Source organism: Setaria viridis, chromosome 7 (assembly GCF_005286985.2).
Source record: "Setaria viridis chromosome 7, Setaria_viridis_v4.0, whole genome shotgun sequence".
NCBI classification, from domain to species: domain Eukaryota; kingdom Viridiplantae; phylum Streptophyta; class Magnoliopsida; order Poales; family Poaceae; genus Setaria; species Setaria viridis.
Genome location: NC_048269.2, coordinates 29000074 through 29025619, shown reverse-complemented (window position 1 = coordinate 29025619; position 25546 = coordinate 29000074). Strand labels below are relative to the sequence as shown.

The window sequence follows — 25546 nt, the reverse complement described above, 5'->3', positions numbered from 1 at the left end:
GATAAGATAAACCCATGTAAATTTGCTATAATCATCAATAAAACTCACATAATATTTCTCTCTGCCAACAGATTCAGGTGCAAGACCCCATGCATCAGAAAAAACAAACTCAAGAGGGGAACTAGATACATTAGTAAATCTAGGATATGGGAGCTGATGAGCCATGGCTTTCTGACAGGCATCACACATGAATTCATCTGCTGATTGACCTAAACAAGGAAGTTTATTTTTGCTAACAACCTGACGAACGATAGAAGATGAAGGATGGCCTAAGCGATTATGCTACTGTGACATGGAGGGCTTGGTGGCGTCGAGGGTAGTCTTTTATTGTGGATGTGGCAGGGAGGGGGTACAATCCTATGTGGCAGCGCCCCTTAAGCAGAGTGCTCCTGGTGGTCTTGTCCTTGATAACAAAAAAAATTAGGGTGAAATTCTATGAAGGTAGAGTTATCAGCAGTTAATCTATGAAATGAGACAAAGTCTTTTTAGCTTGTGGAACGTAAAGAACATCATTTAGATGCAAATCTCAACTAGGGGTATTAACAGTAGATTGATCAATGTGGCTAATTGTCATACTTGAGCGGCTGGTGGTGTGGATTTGATCACCACCAGCGTACTTGTCCCTTATTGAGAGCTTCTCAAGCTCTCCTGTTATGTGATTGGTGGCACCTCTGTTCGTGTACTAATTGGTGTCGATGTTGTAGGAGTTGGTGGAGGCTGCAACAAGCTTTTTATGTGAACAAAGTCTTCTTCGAACATGTGCCAGCACTTGGACGCGGTGTGGCCCTTCTTGAAGCAGACCTGGTAGAGCGGTCTCTCTCGCTGGAGTTGGTGAAGCACCTGCTGTAACCTCCCTGGTTGCCTTGACGTCCACCAGATCGAGTGGTACGACCACCACGGGATGGCCTGCGACCTCCACGCTGGCCACGTCCACCACTGCCTCCTTGTTGGCTTCCACGACCTCCTCGACTAGCCATGTTTGATGATCCTTGATGCTGCTTGCCTCCACCTCTAATGAGATCCAATCTAGTCTCAAAGTTCAGCATCTGAGAGTAGAGATCCTCAAACGAGATTGGTTCCACTCTTGCGACAAGAGCAGAAACCAGCGGTAGGAACTCCTCTTCCAGCCTGGTAAGGATATGCTCGACCATCTCTTCATCTTGGAGTGGTCTTCTTGCTGCTGCCATCTTGTCCCCGTAGCCTTTCATCTTGGTGTAGTACTCGGCGACAGTCATACTATCTTTTTTGGTAGTTGACAAAGCAAGGTGAAGGTTAACAGCTCGGGCTCGGGTCTGCAATGCAAACATGGCCTCGATGGAGTGCCATACCTCCGCCGCTATCTTGGACGTGGTGACTTGAATCTGCACCTCCCTACTGATGGACGAGAGGAGATAGCTAAGGATCTATTGGTCCTTCGCCTTCCACTCTTCAAAAAGTCGGATTGGGGTCTTCTTACCTTCCTTGTCGATGATCTCCTCAACAGGCTGCTTGGTTGCTCCAGTGAGGTGGCAGGCGTGCGCCGTGCATTACAGCACGCATCTGAGATCGGATGCGCAACAAGGGTGTTGGAGGAGGCGGCAGCGCTGGTCGACATGATGAACAAGGCTTTTGGTGGATGGTTTAGACTCTAATACTGTGTGAAAGTCAGAAGGTAATAGGTTAAAGTGTGCTACCTTGTTGGAGGGCCACCCTACGTGTTTATATAGGCACAAACAATTGCGCAAGATTTACAGGATTGTAACAAACTTGAGGAGTCGGTCAGGAGTTCTAGGTACAATATAATATCTCTATCTCTATCTAAACAACTTGTACAACAAAATACTAAAACTCCCAACCGATGCTTACTCTTGTTACATATATTTATTTACAAAACCAACACGTAGGATATCTAGAATATCTTTACTTCTAACAACTCGATTCGCGAGCCTTTCAAAAATTGACACCGACCTCATGAATTCCTTCGATTCCCCTCTTTTCTTTTTCATTTGGCCTGCTTTCATATCTGAGTTGACGAATATGCCCCTGGTCTGTTCATCCTGCCGTCACCGCTCGTTCTTCCTGCCGCCGTCGTCGCCGCTCGTGCTTGCCGTCGCTGGCACGCCGGCCGCCTTCTCTCGCTCACCTTGCAGCTCTCCTGCATCGCCATGTCGCAGGCGTCGTCCTCGGCTTGCGCTAGCGGCGATGTCCCCAAGGATGATGGCGCCTGGTCCCGCGGCGCCTGCTGCTGCCCGTCGGCGCCCGGCGGCGCGCGGGCGTGGTTCTTGGGGATGGCCACGAACGCCGGCGGCGAGTCGGTGGCGTTGGGCAGGTTCGATAGCGAGGACGGAATCGAGCACGCCTGCTTCAGCGGCGGCCCGCTCAGGTCCGGGTTGCCCGCGTACGCCGCCGCCGCCTGGGCGGCGAACGGCCCGGCCTGCGGGATACATTAGCTGAATCAAACACAGCAGCGTCGGGCACAAAGCCACTTGCTGTCATCTGTTTAAGCACCGTCTCAGCTTCTTCTAGATCTCCTAATTTTGCAAACATGTTGATTAGCATAGAGTATGTCACAGCATCAGGAGTAAGACCCTCATCAAGCAAAGGAATATAGTGAACTCGCTCAGGGCTCAGGCTCTATCCCATGCTGTCTCATTGTACGCAAGAACTTTTCTGCACGGTCAACGAGCTCCAACGCGCCGAGCCCGCCGATGGTGAGTCCTCCGGCGAGGTTGTTGCCGGCGAGCCCCAGCACGGCGAGGCTCGGCAGCCTGCAGAGCACGGCGGGGAGGCACCCAGAGCGCATTGCCCGAGAGGTTGAGGCCGATCGGGGAGCTGAATCTCTCTCGGTAGCTCGGGGCCCTCCCCTCGCGGTCAGGGCTCTTGAGCAGCAGCTGCAGCGGGCGGCGGCCGCGGCGGCAGGAAGAACTTGCGGCTCTCCCCTCTGCCTGCCTGTCATCGATTCAGGATAAGGCCAGGGGCATATTCGTGAACTGAGGTATGACAACAGGCTGAGATGAAAAAGAAAAGAGTGGACTTGAAGAAAATATGAGAGAGTGCCTTGTATTGAAGGAATTCGTGTGCTCGCGAATTGAGTGTCAAGAGCAGTGAGGCGCTCGAATTGGGTGTGAAATTTCTCCAATACTTCACATCACGGTGCAGCCGCCTGCTTTCTCCCAGCAACCACCGTCCTCCGGGTCATTTGTGCAGTCCGACACGGACGCAGGCCGTTGGAGCCCCGACGCCTGCGCTTTGCATCGTCCCGGCCGGGGTGCCTCGCGCGCTGAGTCAGAAGACACGCCGCCGTGCTGCTGCTGCTGCGCCAAGCTGGCGTTCCGGGAGCGCCGCCGCCGCGCGGTGCCGCCGGGAAGCTGAGATGCCTGGTGCAGCGGAGCCGGTGCGTCGGCCGAAGGGCGCCCGGTCCTCTTCCTCGCTTCCCTCGCCGCGTCCGGGAGGTCCGGCGGGTGGCGCTGTCCACGACCAGGGGAGGACGGTATTTCATTTACCGTCCACCCCCTGTGTAGCTCAGAGCCGTTCGATCTATTTCCGGTGGTCGGGATCGATCAGAGGGGACGCCGTAGAGCGCTTGGATGCCTCCTTTGCGAGAACGCGGCGTTGCTCCGCCTCCGACGCCCCGACGGCCTCGCCGCCGCCCGCCGCGCTCTAGTGCATGGTGATCTCGCCGTCGTCGAGGGAAGGATCCGGCCGCAACGCCCTCTTGCTCCTTGAGCGTCCATAACCAACTTCTCAGCTCATTCTGGCACGTCCGAGGCCGACGTGGTCCTGGCAACGCCGGCACGCTGCGAACAGCGCACACGCCGCCGATGACGTGGTTGCTGGCCGGGAGCAGCGCTTCCGCCGCGCCTCGCGGGAAAGAAGCTGCGACGCATGGTGCCGGTGCTGCCGCGTCGGTCGTCGATTGAAGGCTACGCTCCTCTCTCCGTCGCTTCCATCGCGGCGGCGCGGCGCCCCGACGGTGGCGCTGGCCGCCGGACAGGTTGGATCTCAGGGAAAGGCATCACGCAAGACCAACGTGTTGAGCGATGGAATCATGCAGCTTGAAGTCTTAACTGCAAAACGATCCGCAGATCCTATTCCTATGTTCGTCGCAGATCTTGTATCAACAAGGAAAACTGGCCTGATCCTGTTTGCTTCCACTGAAGAGCACAGCGGGAGCCATCTTTTATCTACTTTTCCTCAGTTCTATATCTCCCGAGGACCATAGGAACATCTAGCTTTTGATGTTTCTACAAGGAATCGTCATCGATTACGCCCTCAAACCTGTACTGATACTGAATCGTTCAGAAGCAGGTTCAGTTGCTCAGCTGGTGAGGTCATGTAGCACGATATGACTGAGTAGTGAGTACTGTATTTTTAACTTGTACGCCTGTATGACCGAGATTGATACCTGAAGCAGGTGTTGCTCTCTGCTGTGTGCAATTCGTCAGGTTGAAAATAATATGGTGATGATTGCCCATCTGTGGCGAGATCACTGATATAGCGATAGAAGGTGGGACTAACAGAAGTGTCAAGTATGCTTGGTCAGGTTGCACTAAAATTCGTGACAAGTATCAGATCAAGGCAAAAGGAAGATAAAAAAAACATAGACGAGAAGGCCAAGAAAAGCAAGCCAGAGTCAGGATCTGAACAATAGAACCATCTCTATCACTTATACCAGGTGAAGGATAACTGAAAACAAAAACCACCAGCACAACAGTACAGTACCAATGTCAATCTCCAAGGACCTTGCTCCAGCTCAAGAGATATAATTACAAATTTGGTTGAAAGTACATTGAGGAGCCAAAGACAAGCAAAAAAAAAAACATGCACTATGGAGAGAATCTCGATGATGCTGCCACAGCTGTGGGCAATAACCATACCTCTCCTCTCCTTAATTTTCTCGGTCCTGTCAATTTTTCCAATTTGGCTGAGCTTGAGAATTCCACTGACTGATATTCAGGCTGTGGGAATCAATAAGTGTAGACTCTACTTGGAGGAGGTGTCTACAGAGCTGCTGCTAGTTGCTAGGGAGGATAGCCCAGAAGCATAAGCAGCTCACGAGATTAAGGAAAATTCATTCATGGATGACAACAATAGAAACTGGGACATTCTGGATTCGAACATCAGGAACTTAAATGTTGAATTTATGTGCAGTACAGTTAGGGCAAAAGTTGAGGAAAGCTATTACAACATCTTCTGTCTTCAAGAAAAAAAAATGGAGGTTATCAATTGTTTGCACTTTGCAGTCTCGGTTTCCTCACTACAACTCACACTGCAGCCACATGGACTCTCAACACTGTTTATGGATCTTGCAAGGGGGGAGGAAAGAGATAATTTTCTTAACTGGCTAAATGATCTGCATATTTAGAATGAGGAAAGTCATCTCTTTTTTAGAGACTTCAATTTCTACAGGTCACAGGAGGACAGAAATAAAGAAACATGCGTGACATATGCATCTACATTCTTCAATGAGGTCATTAGCAATCTAGAATTACAAGAAATTTCTCCCAAGGGTCGACAATTCACCTGGAGTAATATGCAAGAATACCCTCTACACTCTACTGCAACTACTTGGGACAACATCTGGCAACACTTTCAATATTTGCCAAAGATGAAAACATCTCAGTTGCTGAATTTTTGCAAGGCAGTACAATCCAAAGACACTTTCATACTCCATTGAAAGAAGCATCATAAACTAAGCTACAGGTTTTACAAATGATGCTCCAGCAGCTACAGGAGCAACCAACCAAGCTGATGACTGGCGTTATAGCTGGGGATCTAACACATAATCATCTAGGAAATTCTATGCTCTGCTTTTCAAATCCATTTCACCGTCACAACCTGTCAGTTGGATCTGGAAATCTAAGTGCTGTAACAAGTTCAAAGTTTTCTCTTGGCTAAATACAAGAAAAATTATAAGAAGGAAGAAGTGTAGAATCAACAGTAATGGTTATATATAACTGTGTTCTATGCAGCTTTTCATCTGTTCAATGAGTATTACTTCACCAAGGGCACTGAGCCAAGAAGAAAAGGAGAGCTCTGAAACAGCTCTCATCCTATGTAATTGCAGAGAGGATTCCTGGGCCGTGCACAGCCTTTTGTCATTGGAATAAATAAGTACATACCATTGTAGGGGTTGGACTGTTTTCACTAAAAAAAATCAAGTATTTCTTATGCAACTTGGAAGAGAATAAAGACGGTAAATATTTGAACATCCTCAATTAAACACAGTATACAGAGCCACATAGACAATAGAGTTTGGTGACTACAATATCCATACAAGCTGCAGATCACATAGAAGGATGGTACAACCAAAGATGCAATCACAATTTGCTGGATGGCACGCCAACACCGGAGGTCCGAACCTTCTTTTCGACAAGCTTGGAGAGGTCCTTCACTTCCTCCTTGGGAATATGGCGAGGGTGACTTAACCAAAGGCCTCCATCAACCACCAGGGTAGTCCCATTTACATATTTGCCTGCAAACCAGATTATTAAATACGTCAAATGGCTGAGTTTTTCAGGTGAATTTAAACCATTTCACTGATCTATTGTTTCCTTCAGCTGCACGATTACACCTAAACCAGCAAAAAAAACACAGTAGCTAACTAATTTATTAGCTCTGTGGACAAGCTCTTGGGTATGACCTTATCCCTTAGGTAAGTGGTGCACAGCACTTATTGAAATTCTGAGAATATTTGACTTCTGATAATCCGGTTAGAAAACATGCAGACAGAACCAACCTGCATCAGAAGCAAGGTAGAGCGCAGCCATTGCTATGTCCTGCTTCTCCCCAAACTTGAACAGTGGCATCATTTCTCGAAGTCCCTTGCTCATTTCCTCAGGTGCAAGCTTTCTCAGTCCCGGGGTGCCTTGAATTGGTCCAGGTGCAATCCCGTTGACTCTAATGTCATAATCTGTTCCCCATTCCAGAGCCAATGATCTTGTGATGCTATCAACACCTGCCTTTACAACCCAATCCGTCAGGACAAATCTGCTTATTCCAATTATTTTATCTTAAGGAGTGTTTCAGAGAAGATCCAGGTACCTTAGCAGCAGAGACATGAATTTGGTACCAAGTCGCAGTGTAATGCAGTGTTGCACTTATGTTAATGATTAGGCCACCATTGGATGGGCCTTTTCCTGGCCCACCCCTTTTCAGATACTTGAGGGCTTCATAGCACATTGTATATGTACCCACAGTGTCAATGTCAAGAACTGCAGAGACAAATTTTGGTCAATACGAACTTCTCTGAAACAGTTAATAATAAGCGAAGTACAATAAACAAGTTCCTGATCTAGCATAGAATTTATTGATCTAGAAGCCTAGCACAAATGCACAATCGACCAAACCAAGATTCTGTGTATTGCTGACAATGTGCGAACAACTGGAACAGAGAGCTTCACTGAATGAACACAAGAGCACGCTTTGATGAAGTACCGGTTCGGAATCCCTTGGGTGTCAAATCCTCCGGGGAAGCAAGGAAGTTGCCGGCTGCACCATTGACAAGAATGTCAAGCTTGCCAAAATGCTCAACTGTCGCCGCAAGCACTTTGGCCGCATCCTCCTCCTTGCGGACATCTCCATCAAAACCAACAGCCTGCACATCACACCATTTGAATGACTAAAGAGTGACAGTAGTTTATGTCTTGATCGCAAAAGAACCATGGTACAAGTTTAGCACATTAAAATCATGACAGGGAGCATATGAATTTTGTTTCACAAGCAAGAGACTCTGAAAACATATATGCTGCTTGCACGGAAGCGTTCCTACGCCGAGACCCTTCCTAGACAACGCTGTGCATTGGATTCGAAGAACTTCCACCAATTTCATTTCCAGCACAAGACGATGCGACTAGCAAATTAACATCCATAGCTGCTAGTACCATTACAAGCAAAAGACCGTGTTTTTCCCAGCAAACAACGACAGAAATCACCCAGACATTAGCACCCGGTAACCAAGAACAGTATAAGTGGAAGCTAGGGTGGTAGAAAGTCGATTGGGGACGCACCCGGAGGCCCTGGGACCGGAGAGCGGCGACGGCCTTGTCGAGGACCTCGCGGCGGCGGCCCATGATGGCGACCTGCGCGCCATGGCGCGCGAGCTGGGCGGCAATCTCGAAGCAGATGCCGGATCCACCGCCGGTGACTAGCGCCGCCTTCCCCTTGAGCACGTCTGCCCGGAATGGTGACTCCATCCCCTCGGCTCAGATCTTGCGCGCGCCGGCCTCGCGGTTCCGGAGGCGTCTGGGGCGCGATTGGGGAAGGGGACCGAAGGAGTTCGGCTGCGGCCGGCCTCTGTCCGTTTTGTTTATAGTTCGTAGTACTCCACCACAGTCCACACAGCCGCACCACGGCACCGCGACAACGATGGCGTTGACCTTCTCCCTCGTGTTTGCCAAGAGGGCACTGCACTGGTCATCGCATAGGTGCGCAAGCAGGTAGTAGTAGAAAAATTCGAGGGAGAAGATCACAGCTAGGTCTGTCAGTCAGAAGAAGCAGCCCAGACAAAGGTTCAAACATTCACAGGGTCAAGCCGCAACGAAAGGCCCCGGAAGAAGCCTGAAAGGCTTTCTTTCAACTCCTGGTAGTAAACTATTTGCAAGGAGTTGCAACACGAGGGATATGCAAGTTGTTCAATCTTCAATATAACACTCCACAGACAATCTGAACAAAGATTTGGAAGATAGCATGCAAACATTTGGAGATAAACACTTCGTGGTTGGGAGGCCATAACAATCTCATCAATTTCTAATGCGATTTGGAATACATCAACAGTAAATGTTTGAACTTTGCTCAGCTGAACAGACTGTGGTCAGCTGACATAATCAAACTGAGAACAATACTGGTGAGTGGTGACAACAATATGGACATATTCTACACAGAACACACCAAAGAGCTACATAAACAAAGATGCCATCATAATTTGCTGGATGGCACGCCAACACCAGAGGTCCTGACCTTCCTCTCGACAACCTTAGAGAGCGCCTTCACTTCCTCCTTGGGAATATGGCGAGGTCGACTCAACCAAAGGCCTCCATCAACAACAATTGTAGCCCCATTGACATATTTTCCTGCATATCAGATTGTACCATACATCAAACGGCTGATTTTTTCTCCTCGCGAAAAGAAAAATGGCTAAGTCTTCAGGTGAGGCTAAACCTTTTTTTAACAAGGTGAGGCTGAAACCTGCTACTGAGTAACTTACTGAGAAACACATAATAACCATGGGGGTTTAAACTGACTACTTAAGAGACATGCATGAACATAACCAGCAAAAACCACAATAACAAAGCATATTAAGCGTGCACATAACAACCACTTCCAGATACCCTTCAGATAAGCGGATGCTAAGTACTAAATGAAACTCTGTGTACAGTTGAACCTGTTGATAATCTGGATAGAAAACAGTGAAGAACACAACCCACCTGCATCAGAACCCAGATAGAGTGCGGCCATCGCTATGTCCCATTTCTCCCCAAGCTTAAATAATGGTGTCATTTCTCGACGCCCCTTGCTCATTTCCTCAGGTGCAAGCTTCCTCATTCCTGGAGTGTCTTGAATTGGCCCTGGTGCAATTCCATTGACTCTAATGTCATAATCTGTTCCCCATTCCAGAGCCAACGATCTGGTGATACTATCCACACCTGCCTATAGAAGCCGACCATCAGGAGAAATCTACATATTTCATCCCTTTTCTCTTACGGAGCAGTTCAGAGAAAGTCCAAGTACCTTAGCAGCAGAGACATGAATTTGGTACCAAGCTGCAGTGTAGTGCAGTGTGGCACTTATGTTAATGATGAGACCACCAGAGGATGGCCCTCTCCCTGGTCCGCCCTTTTTGAGATACTTCATGGCTTCATAACACATTGTGTATGTACCCACAGTGTCAATGTCAAGAACTGCAGCAAGAAAATGTTGTCAATACTAACTTCTCTGAGACAGTAGAATAATGAGCATGAAGTACAGTAATAAACATCTTAATAACACATAAGTTTTTGGGGTAACAGGCTAGCACAATTAGGCAAACTAGTAAGATCCAGCTTATTGATGGCAATGTACGCAAATTTGGAACAAAGAGCATCATCAAATCAGGGCGCGTTATGATGAAGTACCGGTTCGGAATCCCTTGGGCTTCAAATCCTCCGGGGAAGCAAGGAAGTTGCCCGCTGCACCGTTGACAAGAATGTCCAGCTTGCCGAAGTGCTCAACTGTTGCCGCAAGCACTCTGGCAGCATCTTCCTGCTTGCGGACATCTCCATCGAAACCAACAGCCTGCACGCCATGGCAATCTTGAATTACCAAATAGTTTACTACATCGAATTTTATATGATGAGTTAGTGCCACACGCATACTGAATTCCAAATGTACACCCCTGGCTGCCTGCCTGCACAGACGCGTTCCTACATCGCAGGCACTTACAATATTAAACTGATGCGCACTTACAATGTTCAGCGAATGTTTCCTCCACGCAATACTACTCAACCATTCACAAACTCCCTTCCTACTTGCTAGGCAGCAAAGGAGCAAATTTTCCACCAACTAACGAGTAGCGAGTTAGCGACCAGAAGGATCTTGCACAGCGCCGTGCGTTGGGCTCCCAGACTAAACCAATGCATTTGGGTTCGATGAAGGAGATTGGGCTAACGGTACCGAGCACAAAGCAGCAATCTTTAAGCGAAACGCCGTACGGGAGAGCAAGAACACAAGCGCGGTAGTGGTAGGCCGAGCGGGAAGGGAGAGTCGCGTACCCTGAGGCCCTCGGACCGGAGCGCGGCGACGGCCTTGTCGAGGACCTCGCGGCGGCGGCCCATGAGGGCGACCTGTGCGCCGTGGCGCGCGAGCTGGGCGGCGACCTCGAAGCCGATGCCGGAGCCCCCGCCCGTGACCAACGCCGCCTTGCCCCTCAGCACGTCCGGCCGGAACGGCGACTCCATCTCGCGCCCGGGTCTTTGCCCGCGACGCGGATGGGGAGGACGGTGTGGTGGCCTGGTAGGAAGGACCCAAGGAGCACTTGGCACTGGTTGGTACCAGATCGCGTGGCGTGGCCTTGTCTTGGACACGCAAGAAGGTGTTGATTCGTGGTGGATGGACGCGCGATGCCGTACATACATGGTTGAAATTTATTCGATTTTTTTGGCTAGGACAGATTTGATACGGGAAAAAAACAGTGATTCGTCAAACTACATGATTAAAACATGGTTGAAGCTGATTTGATTTGTTGATCAAGACAGTTTGATACCGAGAAAAAGCAGTGATTCGTCAACTACATGATTTAAAACCAGACAGATTTGATACGAGAAAAAAAAAACAGTGATTCGCCAACTTGGTCAGAAAGAACGAAAATACAAAAAGATTCCGTTGCCGGGAATCGAACCCGGGTCTCCTGGGTGAAAGCCAGATATCCTAACCGCTGGACGACAACGGATTTGTTGGTGTTCTGTGCTTATATAGCTAGTAGACTGAAAAAATCTGCGTCACACTTGACCTTAGAATTAACACGGTTGCTTAAGCAGCTGTTTTGTCAGTAACCTAGCCCACACAAGCCATACACTCAATTTCTTTGATAATTACACCATACTTAACTTTATGCCCTTACCAGCAGCAGAGGTGGCCCTAGTATTTACGCGATCATTTTTATTGGACATGCATCCCGTCCGTCCGTCCATCCATCATCGCGTATTCGCGTGCAGCAAGGCCGACGATGACGAACGAGGCCGTGCGGCCCGCTGGGCGACGCAGGCAGGAGGCGCATAGCAGCATCCCAACGCAGCGAATGGGCCCTTACCGGGCGCGCCACCACGCGTGCGCGGATGCATGCATGGCCTGATAAGCCCAAGTGCCCCGGGCGCATCGCGCGAGTTCCTTTTCCGTTGCGGCGTCTCTTTCGTTCGCTAGGCCGAGACAGGCCAACACCTGCTGAGCGCGGCCGGGGCCGGCCTAGGCGAGCGCGACGGGAGTCGTCGTCGTCTCGTCTCGCATCAACGGAGATCCGACTCGACGGGCGCGGACGATCCAGCACAGCAGCCGCCGCCACGTCGCCGGCCGATCACTCTCTCCTGCATGCCTCCACCAGCCGCGTCCTTCTCGCCCAGCGGGGCTGGCCACCGACGTGCCATGATTAGCCTGCAGCCGCCGCGACGCCGCCCGCCGGGGATATGCCGGAATATGCCCGCTCGATCGGTCGCTGCTACACCACCACCACCACGAGCTACACTACAAGAGTTTTGGTTCAAAACCGAAAAATATTTGGGGATTTTAATCTCTCTCTCTCTCGTCTGCATACGTAGGCGTGACACGGGTGCTGATGATTTCATGCCGCCATGCGAGCGAGGCGCCAGGGTCCCGAATGTCTCATTGATGATCCTCTTGAGCCACATATGCATGTGTACGCACCCTACTACCGTCTAGTTCTGTGCTGCGAAACTGAAACGGAGGCAAATTGCCAACCACCGAGAAAGAGCATATGTGCCACGTGGATTTCCTTCCAGAAATTGCCGACCACCGAGAAGAACATATACGCCACGTGCTGATAGATGATTGGATTTCTTGAAAACGTTTGTTTCATCGCTTAGTTCAATTATACGCGGTAAGTTTGATACACTTTTCAAGTGTTTGCCACCCTCTCACAACTACGTACTCTCCTTTAAAATAAAAGATAACAATTATGCTTTACAATGGAATCATAATGGTAAATGGAATCATAATGGTATACCAGGGCCCATGTCGCTTCTCTTGGGGCGACTCGGGCGGACGCTTGAATCCCAGCGCTGCCACCCCTCCCTCCCTCCAAATCCCTCGACGTCGCCTGAGCAGCTTGATGGAAGCCTGTCGGTTACAAGGAAGGTGGCGGCGAGGCCTTCTTCCCTCGAGCTGATGGTGCCGCTTGCCTCACCGGCCAGCCAATGGCCTCGCCGGCCACCAAACCGGAACAAGCCTATTGGGGCTAGATCCGTGGTCCTCCCGACCTGATCTATCCCCTGTGGGGACGGATCTAGTGGCTAGAGGCTGGGGGACGTGCAGTGGCGCGTAGGCTCTTGTGGCTACCATGGCTTGGCTGCACGACACGACGGCCGCGCGGTGGTGGCCTGCCGCAGGGCGAGCGGCGGCCGGGCGCGGAGCGAGCAGCGGCTGGTCACGGGTGAGGAGGTGGCGCAATGGCAGCCGGTGCGGCGGATGTGAGGAGGACGCAACTGTGGGAGAGGAGGCCATGTGGGGAGCCGACAGCTACTGTGATGGTGGCCGCTTGTTGAGGCGTGGCGGCAGTGGACGCATCCGCGCGTGGTGGGCACGGAAGCGTCGGAGGAGGCCATGCTTTGGTGCGGCAAAGGAGGCCATTTATGTTGGTAGTGGCGCGAGGAGGTCGTCCGGCTGCGGTCGGCGTGACACGACGCGAGGAGGTTCGGCGGCGCTAGCAAGGACATGTGGCTGGAGGCCATGCAAGCGAGGAGGTGAGGCGGTCAGAAGGCCACGAGGCCATAGTGGTGCTGCGGCAGTGCAGTGGCCACTCGCGTGGTGCCGCGGTGAGGAGGATCTACGCCGATGGTGGAGTGGCATTGTTGTCGACGTTCGACTGTGTGTGAGGCGAGATGTGCACAAACGCTGACGAAAGCCTTAATCGGTTTAACCGATTACAACGACGGCGATGCCTTTGGGCGTCGTTCCCCTCCTTGGAGGTGTTGCCTTTGTGTTTTTGCACACCCCCTCCTCTGATCGACGTTTGATATGTTTCGCCAAGGTGATGAGCCATTGTCTCTAGAAGCTTTGTGTCTACGCACGTGGTGCAGCTGTGATTCCAGCGGCGGCAAAGTGGAGGTGAAGTGATTGGAGTAGCTTGGTGGCACCATGTCACCCCTAGCGGCAAAGCGAGTCCGGATCCTTGAAGTGGAGTCCAGCGGCGGAAGTGGCGAGGCCCCCGTTCACTTTAAGGTGATGTGTCCGAGGAGTGGTGTGCGGCGGTGGATGTGGCGAGACCCCCCGTTCAAGTTGCCTTGGAGGGCCAGGATCCGGTGCGGTGTTTTGTCATTTGGTGTGTACGGTGCAGCAACGGTGCTTCGGCATTGGGTCCTTCATAGCGGTGGCCTTTTCGGCGTGGTGCAGTGTGCTCCTCTATTGTCTTCTGCCGACGCAAGGCCGTGGATTGGGAGATCGACGACCGTGTGTGTGTGATCTAAGGATGACGGCGTTATGGTGGAGGAGTCACTGGTAGCTACACGACTTGCAGCGGACTGCGGCGGCCAGTCCTTGCGTGGTAGCGGCTGGTTCAGCATGGGACATCGTCGAGGATGACGGCGCTGGCGGTGAGGGCTACTTGTCGGCTTTTCTCCTAGGTTGTGGTGGTGCGGCGTGGTGGTCGGTGCTCAGGCGTTAGCATTCTGCGGCTTGTGTCGATATCTCAATCCGATCGGCCCCAGGTTGTGGTGGTGCGGCGTGGTGGTCGGTGCTCAGGCGTTAGCATTCTGCGGCTTGTGTTGATATCTCAATCCGATCGGCCCCAGGTTGTGGTGGTGCGGCGTGGTGGTCGGTGCTCAGGCGTTAGCATTCTGCGGCTTGTGTCGATATCTCAATCCGATCGGCCCCATAGTTTGTTTTATTTTGAGTTGAGTTTGGCGCTATCCACTGGGAGTCACTTGGTGGCTCTGTTGTTGTACCCAGTTTGGACTCATTCTTAATAATCGAACAGCTCTCCCGGTTCATTTAAAAAAAATAATGGTATACCAGCCTGAAATTATGATAGTAGGTGCAGTGGAGTATAATACTATTCAAGGCGCAATGTGTGTACGGTGTACCATACGCTCGACGGCTCGAGCGAGAAAGCGCAACTAACTAATTTGGTTGAATCCGCAACGCACATATTTGGCAACCGCGCCGTACGGTGTGTAGCTGTATTTGCATCATTGTATGCATCCCGTTTCGCCGACAAATAAGATTGTCTCCAACTCTCCATGTGATGTGACGTGAATTGATTCGAAAACCCACCGATACTTGCACCATGCATGCATGATATATACCATAAGTAAAAGATCCATGTTTCTCCCTCCATAAGTCTTGTCAAGCAAAATTTACCAATTTTATAGGAGAATACACCAACATTTATAATACCAAATTACTTTCATTAAATCAAGCATGGAGTATGTTGTGATAGATAGTGTATTTATTTCGCATTGAATATGTAAACACATACACTCAGTCAAAGTTAAATAAATTTCACTTAACACAAAACTAAACTCTTTTATGATTTATAAACTAGAGCGAGCTAGCAGCTGATTATGACAGCACAAAGTTTGTCAATTCGCAAAAAAAAAAGGTTAGAAACTCCAAGGGAGCACGTAACACCTTGGCCGTACATGTACATCCAAACAATGCGACTTTTTTGCTTACTTTGACGATTAATTCCATGATCAAGCGAAGTCAACATATGTTTAGTGCTGCACTATTTTATATTTGGCTCTCATGCTTGAGAACCTAGCTAAACAATGTGTCGCACCCTCTCCCCTTTTTGTGGGATCCACAGCTCCATCTTTTACATCGTGCATAGTTGACCTACACCCAGTGCCCTAGATTAAGAAGATCTGTAGTGGTAATCTTAGTACGATAGAATTTAAAAAACGTTCCTAAGACTACTTACGATAGATCAATTGCATAGTTGATCTACTTACGATAGAATTTAAAAAACGTTCCTAAGACTCGAACTTTGGTTAACATGGGCCATAATCAAATAACAGCATCCATCAGCCACGTACGCATCCGTACATCCGTTCTATGAAATTCAACCAGGTAGTACACGTACTCAACGTATAGGAGGAAAGAAAAACAAAATTATTAAAAACCTCTCAAGTAATTAAGGAATTTTGTTCCGACTTCCGTGCCCAATGAAGAGCTAATCATGGAGGACAGATTGGAACCAATGGATATAATAAATTAACTCCAATAATGGTCACTAGCTGAAGAACCTAATTGGTGATGCAGACATGCAGTGCATGTAAGCGACCAGAAATTGTAGTTTTCTATGAGCGCATAATTCAAAATTCTTCCTGCAGATGCTCCTGTTAACATTCAGAAATGAACGTCCCTAACGCAATTCATCCTGCAGAATATGCCTCACTAATTGATTGCCTCACCAAACTGTTTTTTCTTTTATTTTCTATTTTTTTTTCATTATGCTTGACGTCCTGGCGCTCAAGATGGATCACTTGGACGATTTTTCAAACATCGAGCTCGTACTAAATTTTGTCTACGTCACGCCTGCATCCCTGTTATTATTAAGGTGGCTTTGGTGCCCTTTGCTTATTTTTAGCACGTGTCACATCGAACGTTTAGATATTAATCCATTACACATATAGAGGCTAAACGGTGAGACAAATCTATTAAGCCTAATTAATCCATCATTAGCAAATGTTTACTGTAGCAACACATTGTCAAATCATGGACTAATTAGGCTTAATAGATTCGTCTCACCGTTTAACCTCTACTTATGTAATGGGTTTTGTAAATAGTCTATGTTTAATACTCCTAATTAGTATCTAAACAGTCGATGTGACGGGTTCTAAAAATAACTAGGAGTAACCAAGCCAGGCCTAAAAGAGAAGGGGAGTCGGATATATCATTCAGCCTTGGATATGACAAGCAAACTAATCATCACACTTTTTGAAAAAAGAAAAAACGGCGGACGTACAGAAGCTCCGACCGCATGTATTACTAGAGGAGTTCTATCAAGGTTGACTAATCATCATATTTTGGAGCATTGCAAGGGGTTAACAGTAACACTAGCTACCTAGTTGTCAAATTAGGTCAGGATCAGTGCACTTCATTCTCACAGTCTCACTCAAAGTGCTCCCTACTTTCTTGTTCTCGGCATTATTATTGCTTGTGGGACACGTGCAGGGTGTTTTCTAGCTAGGAATTATCAACAAAAAGAGGTAAAAAATGCAGTTTAACAGCATAAAATAACTTACCATTATCTAGCTAACTGAATAGTCTCCTCTTCTTCCCTCTTTCTTTCTTTGCTGTAAATAACTCCATTTTTATTCATATATTATAACCCACTGTTTCCTAAATAAAATTTTACAAGTTCAAACTCCAAAAGCACCCACGCGTTTCGCTTTGCTTCTAGATAAAAAAGAGATATTTTAAGTGTGTTGAGCTACCTGCACCGATAAGTCAAGTCTAAAAGGCTAATACATAGTATTTCGACCGAGAAGAAAAAGACGGTGTCGCCACCAAGAACAAGTTTCCTTTTCTTATCTTTTGCTCGATGTAACTTGACCAATATGGAGCTGGACAGCTTGCAACCCCACACACTCACAGAAAAGAATAAAGTGAGTTGGATGATAGAGAGAGGGGGGAAACTGCCAGTATGAGAGGAAGAATGATAATCCTATCAAGTATCAGCCCGCCAAGGAAGCATATATGGTGGTGGAGCATGCATCACACCACCTGCAGAGAATAACATCCACTAACGCTCCCATGCATCATCGATCTCACTGGTTCACAGAAAACCATCAGCTTATCCATGACCTGCTGCGCCCTCCGGGACTCTTGGCCATGCCTTTCAGGTGCTCTTACTGTAGTGCCATGAGCCCATGACTCCTTTTTCAAATCATAGGAGGGCTTTCTGTCAAGAGAAAAAAAAATCATAGGAGGGCAGAAGGGTCATTTTCTGCAAGTTCATGTGGATAAAATGTACATGCACCAACATACCTGCAACCTACCTGGTGATGTGTACGCTGATGAGCCAGTTCCGTTTGGGCCGTGACGCAGGCGCAGTGGCTGCACCTGCACTAGCCGTCGCGCTCACCGTCAGTAAGAACTAACCTTGCTGCTTGTCTGACGCACATCTTGGCATATTCAGAACTAACCTGAAAAACAAGAAATGTCAGGGCTTGCAAACGTGAAGCATGTAAAGCATATAAAACTATTTCTGGTTTGTGCATTGATTTGTGACTTTTCATGTGGCCGTGAATCAATTGCGTTATTGCAATCGTAAAGAAAACAATATTTTTATTTTTCAGTGGCGAGAAAAGGTCACAGGGAATTAGTTCCCCGGGCATAATTCCCCTGCATTATTACTTGAACAAAATCATCGCATTCCATTCCAATTCCCTTGCATAATTGCAGGGCTTTTGTTCTTAAGAATATATGGCAAAAACACAACAAGATTCCTACAAGCCTATCTACCAGCATATTTCGCGGCTGGACACCAGCCAAGGCTTTCAGATGTAGGCCTCTCGGAGGGACCAGCTGTGGCAGATGTAACAGTATCCGAAATTGTCCATTTTTTGTAATGTTATTTGGCACATTAACTACTGATAGAGCTCTCTAGAAAAGGACGCATATGGATGGGGGAAGTTTGAATTAGGTATGTGAAAAATGCTCTCTTGTATAGATGCATTGCGTAGCAAATGGGCAGCCACAAAATGCATCTGGTGGCGGTTACAAGATTTGATTAATCTTTCTCTCATTATTTTTATGAAAAAAGAAAAGTGTAAATACAGTAAAGATATACTAAAATAAACTGGCTCAGGTTGTAGATCATTGAACTTAAAAAATGGCGTCCCACTAACTGACCATTGGTTAGTGCTGGTAGTCTAGATGACTAGAACTCCAGATACTATAGAAAAATCCCGGCACATATAAAAATCAACAATGTCAAACCACAAATTTTAGATATTCCAAGTTGCAAGTGAGCAAACAGGTACCAAGTACCATACCATACTACTAGCAGACAAGATGAACTGAAATGAAATACTAGTTTAACAGAGAAGGTGACAAATCTCGATCCCAAGATCACCAAATGAACATGAACTGATTAATTAAGTAGTTCATGGAGCAGAATCAATGCCAGTAAGACGGTAATATTTTTCTTTAGATGACTAGGACAGTAACTTTCCATGTCATTATGCCAACATTAGCATCCTCAGCAGTTTTTACGGTCCGGTCTACACTCTACAGGCTACAGCCATAAAGCACTAGCAGCCACCCAGTCAGGCAAGAAGATGCAAGAGCCAAGAAGCACAAAACTTCTTTGCTCTCTCCTCCCTCCCTCCCTAGTCCCTAGTCCCTCCTTTCCTATCATCTTCTTCCTCAGTTCTACTCCTTGTCTGTAATTAGCGGCAAAGTTGCAATCATTCTTATCCAAAGGCAGGAGGTTTTTGTCATTTATTTCTAGACCGAATTGTATTTCGAAAAAAAAAATTCTAGACCGAATTCGTGGGGGCGTCCCACCTGCCACATCTCCTTGCAGTGCCCAGGCACCTGCTGCTCCTGGAAGTATTTCTTGCCTTCTTTCGCTCCGAACGGGTGGGTACTGCTGCTTCTTCTTCTTCCTCCTGTCTCCACCTGACCACCTCAACCTTCCTCCGACCTCCTCGCGCGGCTCTTTTGCTTCGCCTGTTCGGGGCGGTCTTGGCGCCCGCGGCGTCAAAATTCGATTTTTGTTGAGGTCTTCGGGACAAAGGTTGGTTTTTTGGTCGGGATTATTCGTGGCTACAGGAACCTGTGGCCTATTTCTGCATAGTGATTTCGGTCTGTGCTGTGAGTTTGCTGTGATTTCTCGCCGCTTCGCTGTGGGACGGAACATTTTCGTTTCTTGCAAACACCAAAGTGGTGGAAACAGTTCTTCAGGAAGCAGAGAGCTGCTTGGTGGGGAGATTTGGTTGGAAGGCTTGGTGCTTGCTCCAATCTTTCTTTGATGAAAGAATTGAATGCACTGATGCTGGTGACGAGATCCGAGTCTGAATATCGAGTGTGAGATAGGAGTCTCAATACGGTGTTCGTAGGACAAAAATTTTCGTTCGAGGAACTGTCGCTGAGGGGAAAAGAGGTCGATGGCGTCGCTGTCAGAAAGTGAGGTGACAAATAGGGGGAGCATGTGGGAACTAGATCAAAACCTTGATCAACCCATGGATGAGGAGGCAGGCAGGCTGAAGAATATGTACAGAGAGAAGGTCTGGCATTTCTCCTTTTCAGTGTGTTTCATGTTGGTTTTGTTTTTTTGATGCCAAGAGTTGAATTTTACCTGAATACTTGCAGTAGATGTAAGATCAGTGTCTGCATGTGACAATCCATTTCACTGTGCAGACCGTTCTCTGAACACATCTAGATTCTAGAATAAATGCGCCACTTCAGCATAGGTTCTACATTTTTACTGCATGAACAATTAAATTGCCATTTGTTGAGCATGACTGAAGAAACTTGGTATGACTCCTGGGATCATGTTACCATTTTCCTAACTAAGGACCTTTTGTTTTACTCAAGTCTTTGGTTCATTCTACCCTAATGAAATCACTACCAGAAGAATCTTTGGTCCGAAAGAAGAATGCTAGTTTGTGATTTAAGTAAACAGATTTCTAAATCAAGAATTTCTGTTGACTGTTGTTTCCTTTCGTGCAGAAGTTCTCATCAGTTTTGTTAATACGGCTGGCATTTCAGAGCCTTGGGGTGGTCTTTGGTGACCTGGGCACATCGCCTTTATATGTGTTCTATAATATCTTTCCTCGTGGAGTAGATGACGATGAGGATGTTATTGGAGCTCTTTCCTTGATTATTTACACCCTCACTCTCATTCCTCTTCTGAAGTATGTTTTTGTTGTCTTGAGGGCAAATGACAACGGTCAAGGTACTTATCCTCACAACGTGTAACCAAGTTTTTGTTTAAAAGCAAATGCCTAACCAACCCTTTGTATGGTCTGATCAGCGCCTTAGAAAAATGAAAGACTAACAGCAATACTTCTCTAAACACATAATTGTACATATTAGAAAATTGTACGCACCATCTGACACTGCTTGAATTTATTAGAAGATTACCTTTCTATTCTGGAGAGATTCCAGAAGTTTCTGCTAAATTGCATTCTTCTGATGACCTCAGATCATTTTAATTTGCTCAATGCTGGAGATATCACTAGATTTCATAATTTGTAAGGTAACAACTTCTCGCACTTTCTTGCAGGTGGTACATTTGCTCTTTATTCCCTATTATGCCGTCATGCAAAGATCAACACCATTCCTAATCAACACAGGACTGATGAGGAATTGACGACATATAGTCGGCAGACCTACGAGGAGAATTCAGTTGCGGCAAAAATAAAGAGATGGCTAGAGGCACATGCATATAAGAGAAACATTCTTCTTATTCTTGTTCTCATTGGTACTTGTACAGCAATTGGAGATGGAATCCTTACTCCTGCTATATCTGGTAGACATCATCACTTTTTGTGAGCAATGCTAAGCACACATTGTTTTGAGTAAATCTGATGGTTTGCGTTTCCTGTAGTTCTTTCTGCATCAGGTGGCATAAAAGTTCAGAATCAGAACATGAGTACTGGTATGTTTTTGCCATTTTATATTATTTGAATCTCTGTATTGCAACTTTGATTGTCAATGACAAATACTGTAAGCAAACAAAAGTTTTTTCTTGCTGCAAAGGTCGAAGGAAATTAGTGTAACACTTATCTGTTTTTGTTGATTTATGTATCCCAATCTCATTACTACATCCATCCTTTTTGGTTTTACTACAATGATTCCAATATCTGAATCTATCCTTTACATAATTTGATATAGTAAAACTGTTTCATATTTGCTTTCCTCTGCATCTTGCAGATGTTGTTGTGCTTGTTGCAGTGGTCATCTTGATTGGGTTATTTAGCATGCAGCACTATGGCACAGATAAAGTGGGATGGCTCTTTGCACCGATAGTTCTTCTCTGGTTCATCCTAATCGGAAGTGTCGGAGCTGTGAACATACACAAGTATAATAACTCCGTGTTAAAAGCATACAACCCAGTATATGTATACCGGTTTTTCAGACGGAGATGGAACTCTGACATATGGACCTCTCTGGGAGGAGTCATGCTTAGCATCACAGGTCAGAGTCAGATCACTGTAGTTTTTTCTTTTAAGCAATAGAGTTCACCTTTCATCAACCTCTATCAAATCCATTGCAACATGAAGCATTATTATTTTTTGATTCAGGAACTGAAGCATTATTTGCTGATCTCTGCCACTTTCCTGTATTGGCAATTCAGGTAAAATGCTTTCAGTATCGAGTAGCCATATGCATATGTAATTACATGTTTACTAAAGTGAAGATATCTGTTTGCAGATTGCTTTCACCTTGATTGTGTTCCCATGCCTTCTACTGGCATACACAGGGCAGGCTGCCTACATTATTTCCCACAAACAACATGTGGCCGACGCCTTTTATCTGTCCATTCCAGGTCCCCCTCATCTATAACATCTTACCATTCTGTTCACTACTAATTTCAAGACACAGCTGTCAGTGTGCCACCATATGATGTCTGCTAGGTGCACAGTATGTAGCATAGTGCACAATACATTATTGATAGTGTGTACTGTCACTGTGCACTATTACTTTTTGTAATTTGGTGCTCATACTGATACCTTTGATCATTGCAGATGCCATATACTGGCCAGCCTTTGTCATAGCAACTGCCGCAGCAATCGTTGCAAGCCAAGCCACCATATCTGCAACCTACTCAATAATAAAGCAAGCTCTTGCACTAGGCTGTTTTCCCCGCGTGAAGATAGTCCACACCTCGAAGAAATTCCTTGGCCAGATTTACATCCCTGACATCAATTGGGTCCTTCTGGTTCTTTGCATTGCTGTCACTGCCGGATTCAAGAACCAAAGCCAGATAGGAAACGCATATGGTAAGGTTTCCTCTGAAAACCAAAGACATTCAGTATGAGAACAGTTGGAACTGAATTTTCATGATATGACCTGCACTTTAATACTGCATACTACATCAGACAACACTTAACTGTCACATTCATACTGAATGTACAGGCACCGCCGTGGTTATAGTTATGCTAGTTACAACATTCCTCATGGTGCCGATAATGCTGCTGGTGTGGAAGAGCCACTGGGTCCTGGTCATCACCTTCATCGTGCTATCGCTCATGGTGGAGGTCCCCTACTTCGTGGCCTGCATACTCAAGATCGACCAGGGCGGCTGGGTCCCGCTCGTCATCGCGACGGCCTTCTTCCTCATCATGTACGTGTGGCACTTCTGCACCGTGAAGCGTTACGAGTTCGAGATGCACAGCAAGGTGTCCATGGCCTGGATCCTTGGCCTCGGCCCGAGCCTCGGCCTGGTCAGGGTCCCGGGGATAGGCTTCGTGTACACGGAGCTGGCCAGCGGCGTCCCCCACATCTTCTCCCACTTCATCACCAACCTGCCTGCGATCCACTCGGTGGTTGTCTTCGTCTGCGTCAAGTACCTGCCGGTGTACACGGTGCCGACGGAGGAGAGGTTCCTGGTGAGGAGGATCGGGCCCAAGAGCTACCACATGTTCCGGTGCGTGGCGAGGTACGGGTACAAGGACCTGCACAAGAGGGACGAGGACTTCGAGAAGATGCTCTTCGACTGCGTCCTCTTATTCGTCCGGCTGGAGAGCATGATGGAGGGCTACTCCGACTCGGACGAGTTCAGCGTGCCGGAGCGGGGGGGTGCCGGCGCGCTGATGAGCGGCGGCGCGAGCGCGTTCCTGGGCGAGAAGACCTGCAGCACCATGTGCTCCAACGGCGAGCTGAGCTTCTCGTCGCAGGACTCGATCGTGCCCGCGCAGTCGCCGCGGCCGCCGCTCAGCAGGGGGATGACGGACAGCGGCCTGCTGACGACGAGGTTGTCGGCGGGGCAGGCGAGCACGGTGGGCGACGAGCTTGAGTTCCTGAACCGGTGTAAGGACGCCGGCGTGGTGCACATTCTGGGGAACACCATCGTGCGCGCGCGGCGGGACTCCGGGATCGTGAAGAAGCTCGCCGTCGACTACATGTACGCCTTCATGAGGAGGATGTGCAGGGAGAACAGCGTGCTCTTCAACGTGCCCCATGAGAGCCTGCTCAATGTCGGTCAGATTTACTACATCTGAGAGATTAACTTCTTCTTCCCTTCCGTGTTCGAATCTTGTTCTTGGTTCCTGGATATGTACATTCTCTTGTACAGAATAAGACAATGGATTAGAAAACAATTTCCCCATTTCTCTTCCTGTTCATGTACAGCTCCAGCTGAGAGTGCACAAATCGTTTGTTTGGGGCACGCGCGGCGTACGTTCCTCCTCCGTCGAATTAAACACCCGGGTTTTCACGCGTGCTATGCTAATTGTTGGCCGCGCCGGTCGTCGTCCGCGCGGCGGCGGCGCCGCCGGCTTGTCCGACGCCTGGCGGACGGCCAGATGTCAAACGGCAGTGGGGCCGGCGGAGAAGGGTTCTGCAGCGGTACATAGAAGACCACGATGATGGTGGGGGAGCGGGCGACTCACTTGCACCACCGCTAGATGATCTCCGGCGAATCCATGTCGCCGGCGGCCTCGACGGCGGGCGGCGGACGGGCCACGAGACACAGAACCGAGTATGGCAGGTAGAAATCCGATTTAAGTTAGGGGTTTTTATGAAAATATTTGGATCGCTATAAATAGTCGCGATCCCTTTTTAGGGGTTATTTATAAATAGTCGCGATCCCCTAAAAAGGTTATTTATAAATAATCGGTTCGTGATATTAATCGTGATCCAAATTAGGGGTTTTATGAAAATAGTAGGAATTGGTATGAAAATAGAAGGAAGTTTGGCCAAGAAGTTTAAAAATGTAGGCTTGGCTGAACTAATACTTACATGTTGTTGGTTTATTTGGTGGCAACGAAGACAAGTTGTACATGGGGAAGAAACTCAGAGTCCAGCCACAGCAGCCATGTCAATTGCAGCGATCGCAACAAATTATGCTTTAGTGCTCAAGATATCGACTGTGGTCAACAATTCTTGGAAGAAGCCGGTGGAGGGATTCCTTATGATTAATGTAGATGGATCCTTTGAAGAACTTACGGGGGTGGGAAGTACTGGCGCGGTCATACGAGATGCCTCGGACGGCTTCATCGCAGCTTCTTATAGCTATATCTCTCACGTGCTAGACGCAGCTATGGCGGAAGCTTCAGCTTTGAGAGATGGGCTATTATTGGCCCAGCAGATTGGTTCCAATCGGGTGCAAATCCAAGCTGATGGTACGGAGGTGGTTGATACAATGCTAGGTAGAGGTTTCTCAGGTACGGCTTCGGCGGCAATATACGATGAATGTTGTCGGCTTTGGACAGACTTCGCCGCAATTTCTATTAGCCAATGTAATAGGGAGAGTAATTCAGTAACACATGAGCTGGCTAGGCAAGCCATGTTAAGAAAAAAGTTCATATGTTTGGATAGATGATCCCCTGCATCTATTCGCCAATTTCTTGTAAATGATGTAACTGTTCTGTTCTCTCGAATCAATAAAGCTTGCCGAATGGCTTAACCTCGAAAAAAAATACCGGGACCCAATTCAATTCAGGAGGCTTAGTGAAAATGCACAGGGGCTTTATGTAAATAATTGGATCGCGATTATTAGTCGCGATCCAATTCAGGGGGTTTTATGAAAACTATTCTCCGCCTCGCCGCTTCCCCTCCTGCCGCCGCCGGTCGGCGTCGATGGCGAGCTCGCCGGGGCCTCTGGCGCCCGTTGAAATCTTTCACCAACTTCGGCGGAGGACGCCGGCACCGTGGCGCGCGAGCACACCGCCGACAGGAGGCT

The 25546-nt window shown here is 48.0% G+C and overlaps 3 protein-coding genes and 2 non-coding genes across 5 annotated transcripts; 1 reads left to right on the top strand and 4 right to left on the bottom strand.

The window, feature by feature from the left end:
* Positions 1-1030: 1030 nt before the first annotated feature.
* On the bottom strand, positions 1031-1169 carry LOC117866011 (small nucleolar RNA Z247). Its single transcript, XR_004642712.1, has one exon. It is a non-coding gene; the product is annotated as a small nucleolar RNA Z247 (small nucleolar RNA).
* Positions 1170-6167: 4998 nt separating this feature from the next.
* On the bottom strand, positions 6168-8358 carry LOC117864080 (peroxisomal 2,4-dienoyl-CoA reductase [(3E)-enoyl-CoA-producing]). The gene is made up of 5 exons (XM_034748070.2): positions 7989-8358; positions 7417-7576; positions 7024-7193; positions 6719-6941; positions 6168-6454 (listed from the first exon to the last, which is right to left on the bottom strand). Exons 1-5 carry the CDS (start codon positions 8172-8174, stop codon positions 6300-6302), a joined length of 894 nt encoding a protein of 297 aa, XP_034603961.1. The 5' UTR covers positions 8175-8358; the 3' UTR covers positions 6168-6299.
* Positions 8359-8698: 340 nt separating this feature from the next.
* On the bottom strand, positions 8699-10997 carry LOC117864079 (peroxisomal 2,4-dienoyl-CoA reductase [(3E)-enoyl-CoA-producing]). Its single transcript, XM_034748069.2, has 5 exons — positions 10728-10997; positions 10092-10251; positions 9709-9878; positions 9405-9627; positions 8699-9050 (listed from the first exon to the last, which is right to left on the bottom strand). Exons 1-5 carry the CDS (start codon positions 10911-10913, stop codon positions 8896-8898), a joined length of 894 nt encoding a protein of 297 aa, XP_034603960.1. The 5' UTR covers positions 10914-10997; the 3' UTR covers positions 8699-8895.
* A 335-nt stretch (positions 10998-11332) lies between these two features.
* Positions 11333-11404, bottom strand: TRNAE-UUC (transfer RNA glutamic acid (anticodon UUC)). Its single transcript has one exon. It is a non-coding gene; the product is annotated as a tRNA-Glu (tRNA).
* A 7561-nt stretch (positions 11405-18965) lies between these two features.
* Positions 18966-23987, top strand: LOC117865485 (probable potassium transporter 11). The gene is made up of 9 exons (XM_034749699.2): positions 18966-19922; positions 20368-20593; positions 20924-21169; positions 21248-21298; positions 21574-21837; positions 21945-21997; positions 22075-22189; positions 22389-22643; positions 22780-23987. Exons 1-9 carry the CDS (start codon positions 19803-19805, stop codon positions 23862-23864), a joined length of 2415 nt encoding a protein of 804 aa, XP_034605590.1. The 5' UTR covers positions 18966-19802; the 3' UTR covers positions 23865-23987.
* Positions 23988-25546: the final 1559 nt, after the last annotated feature.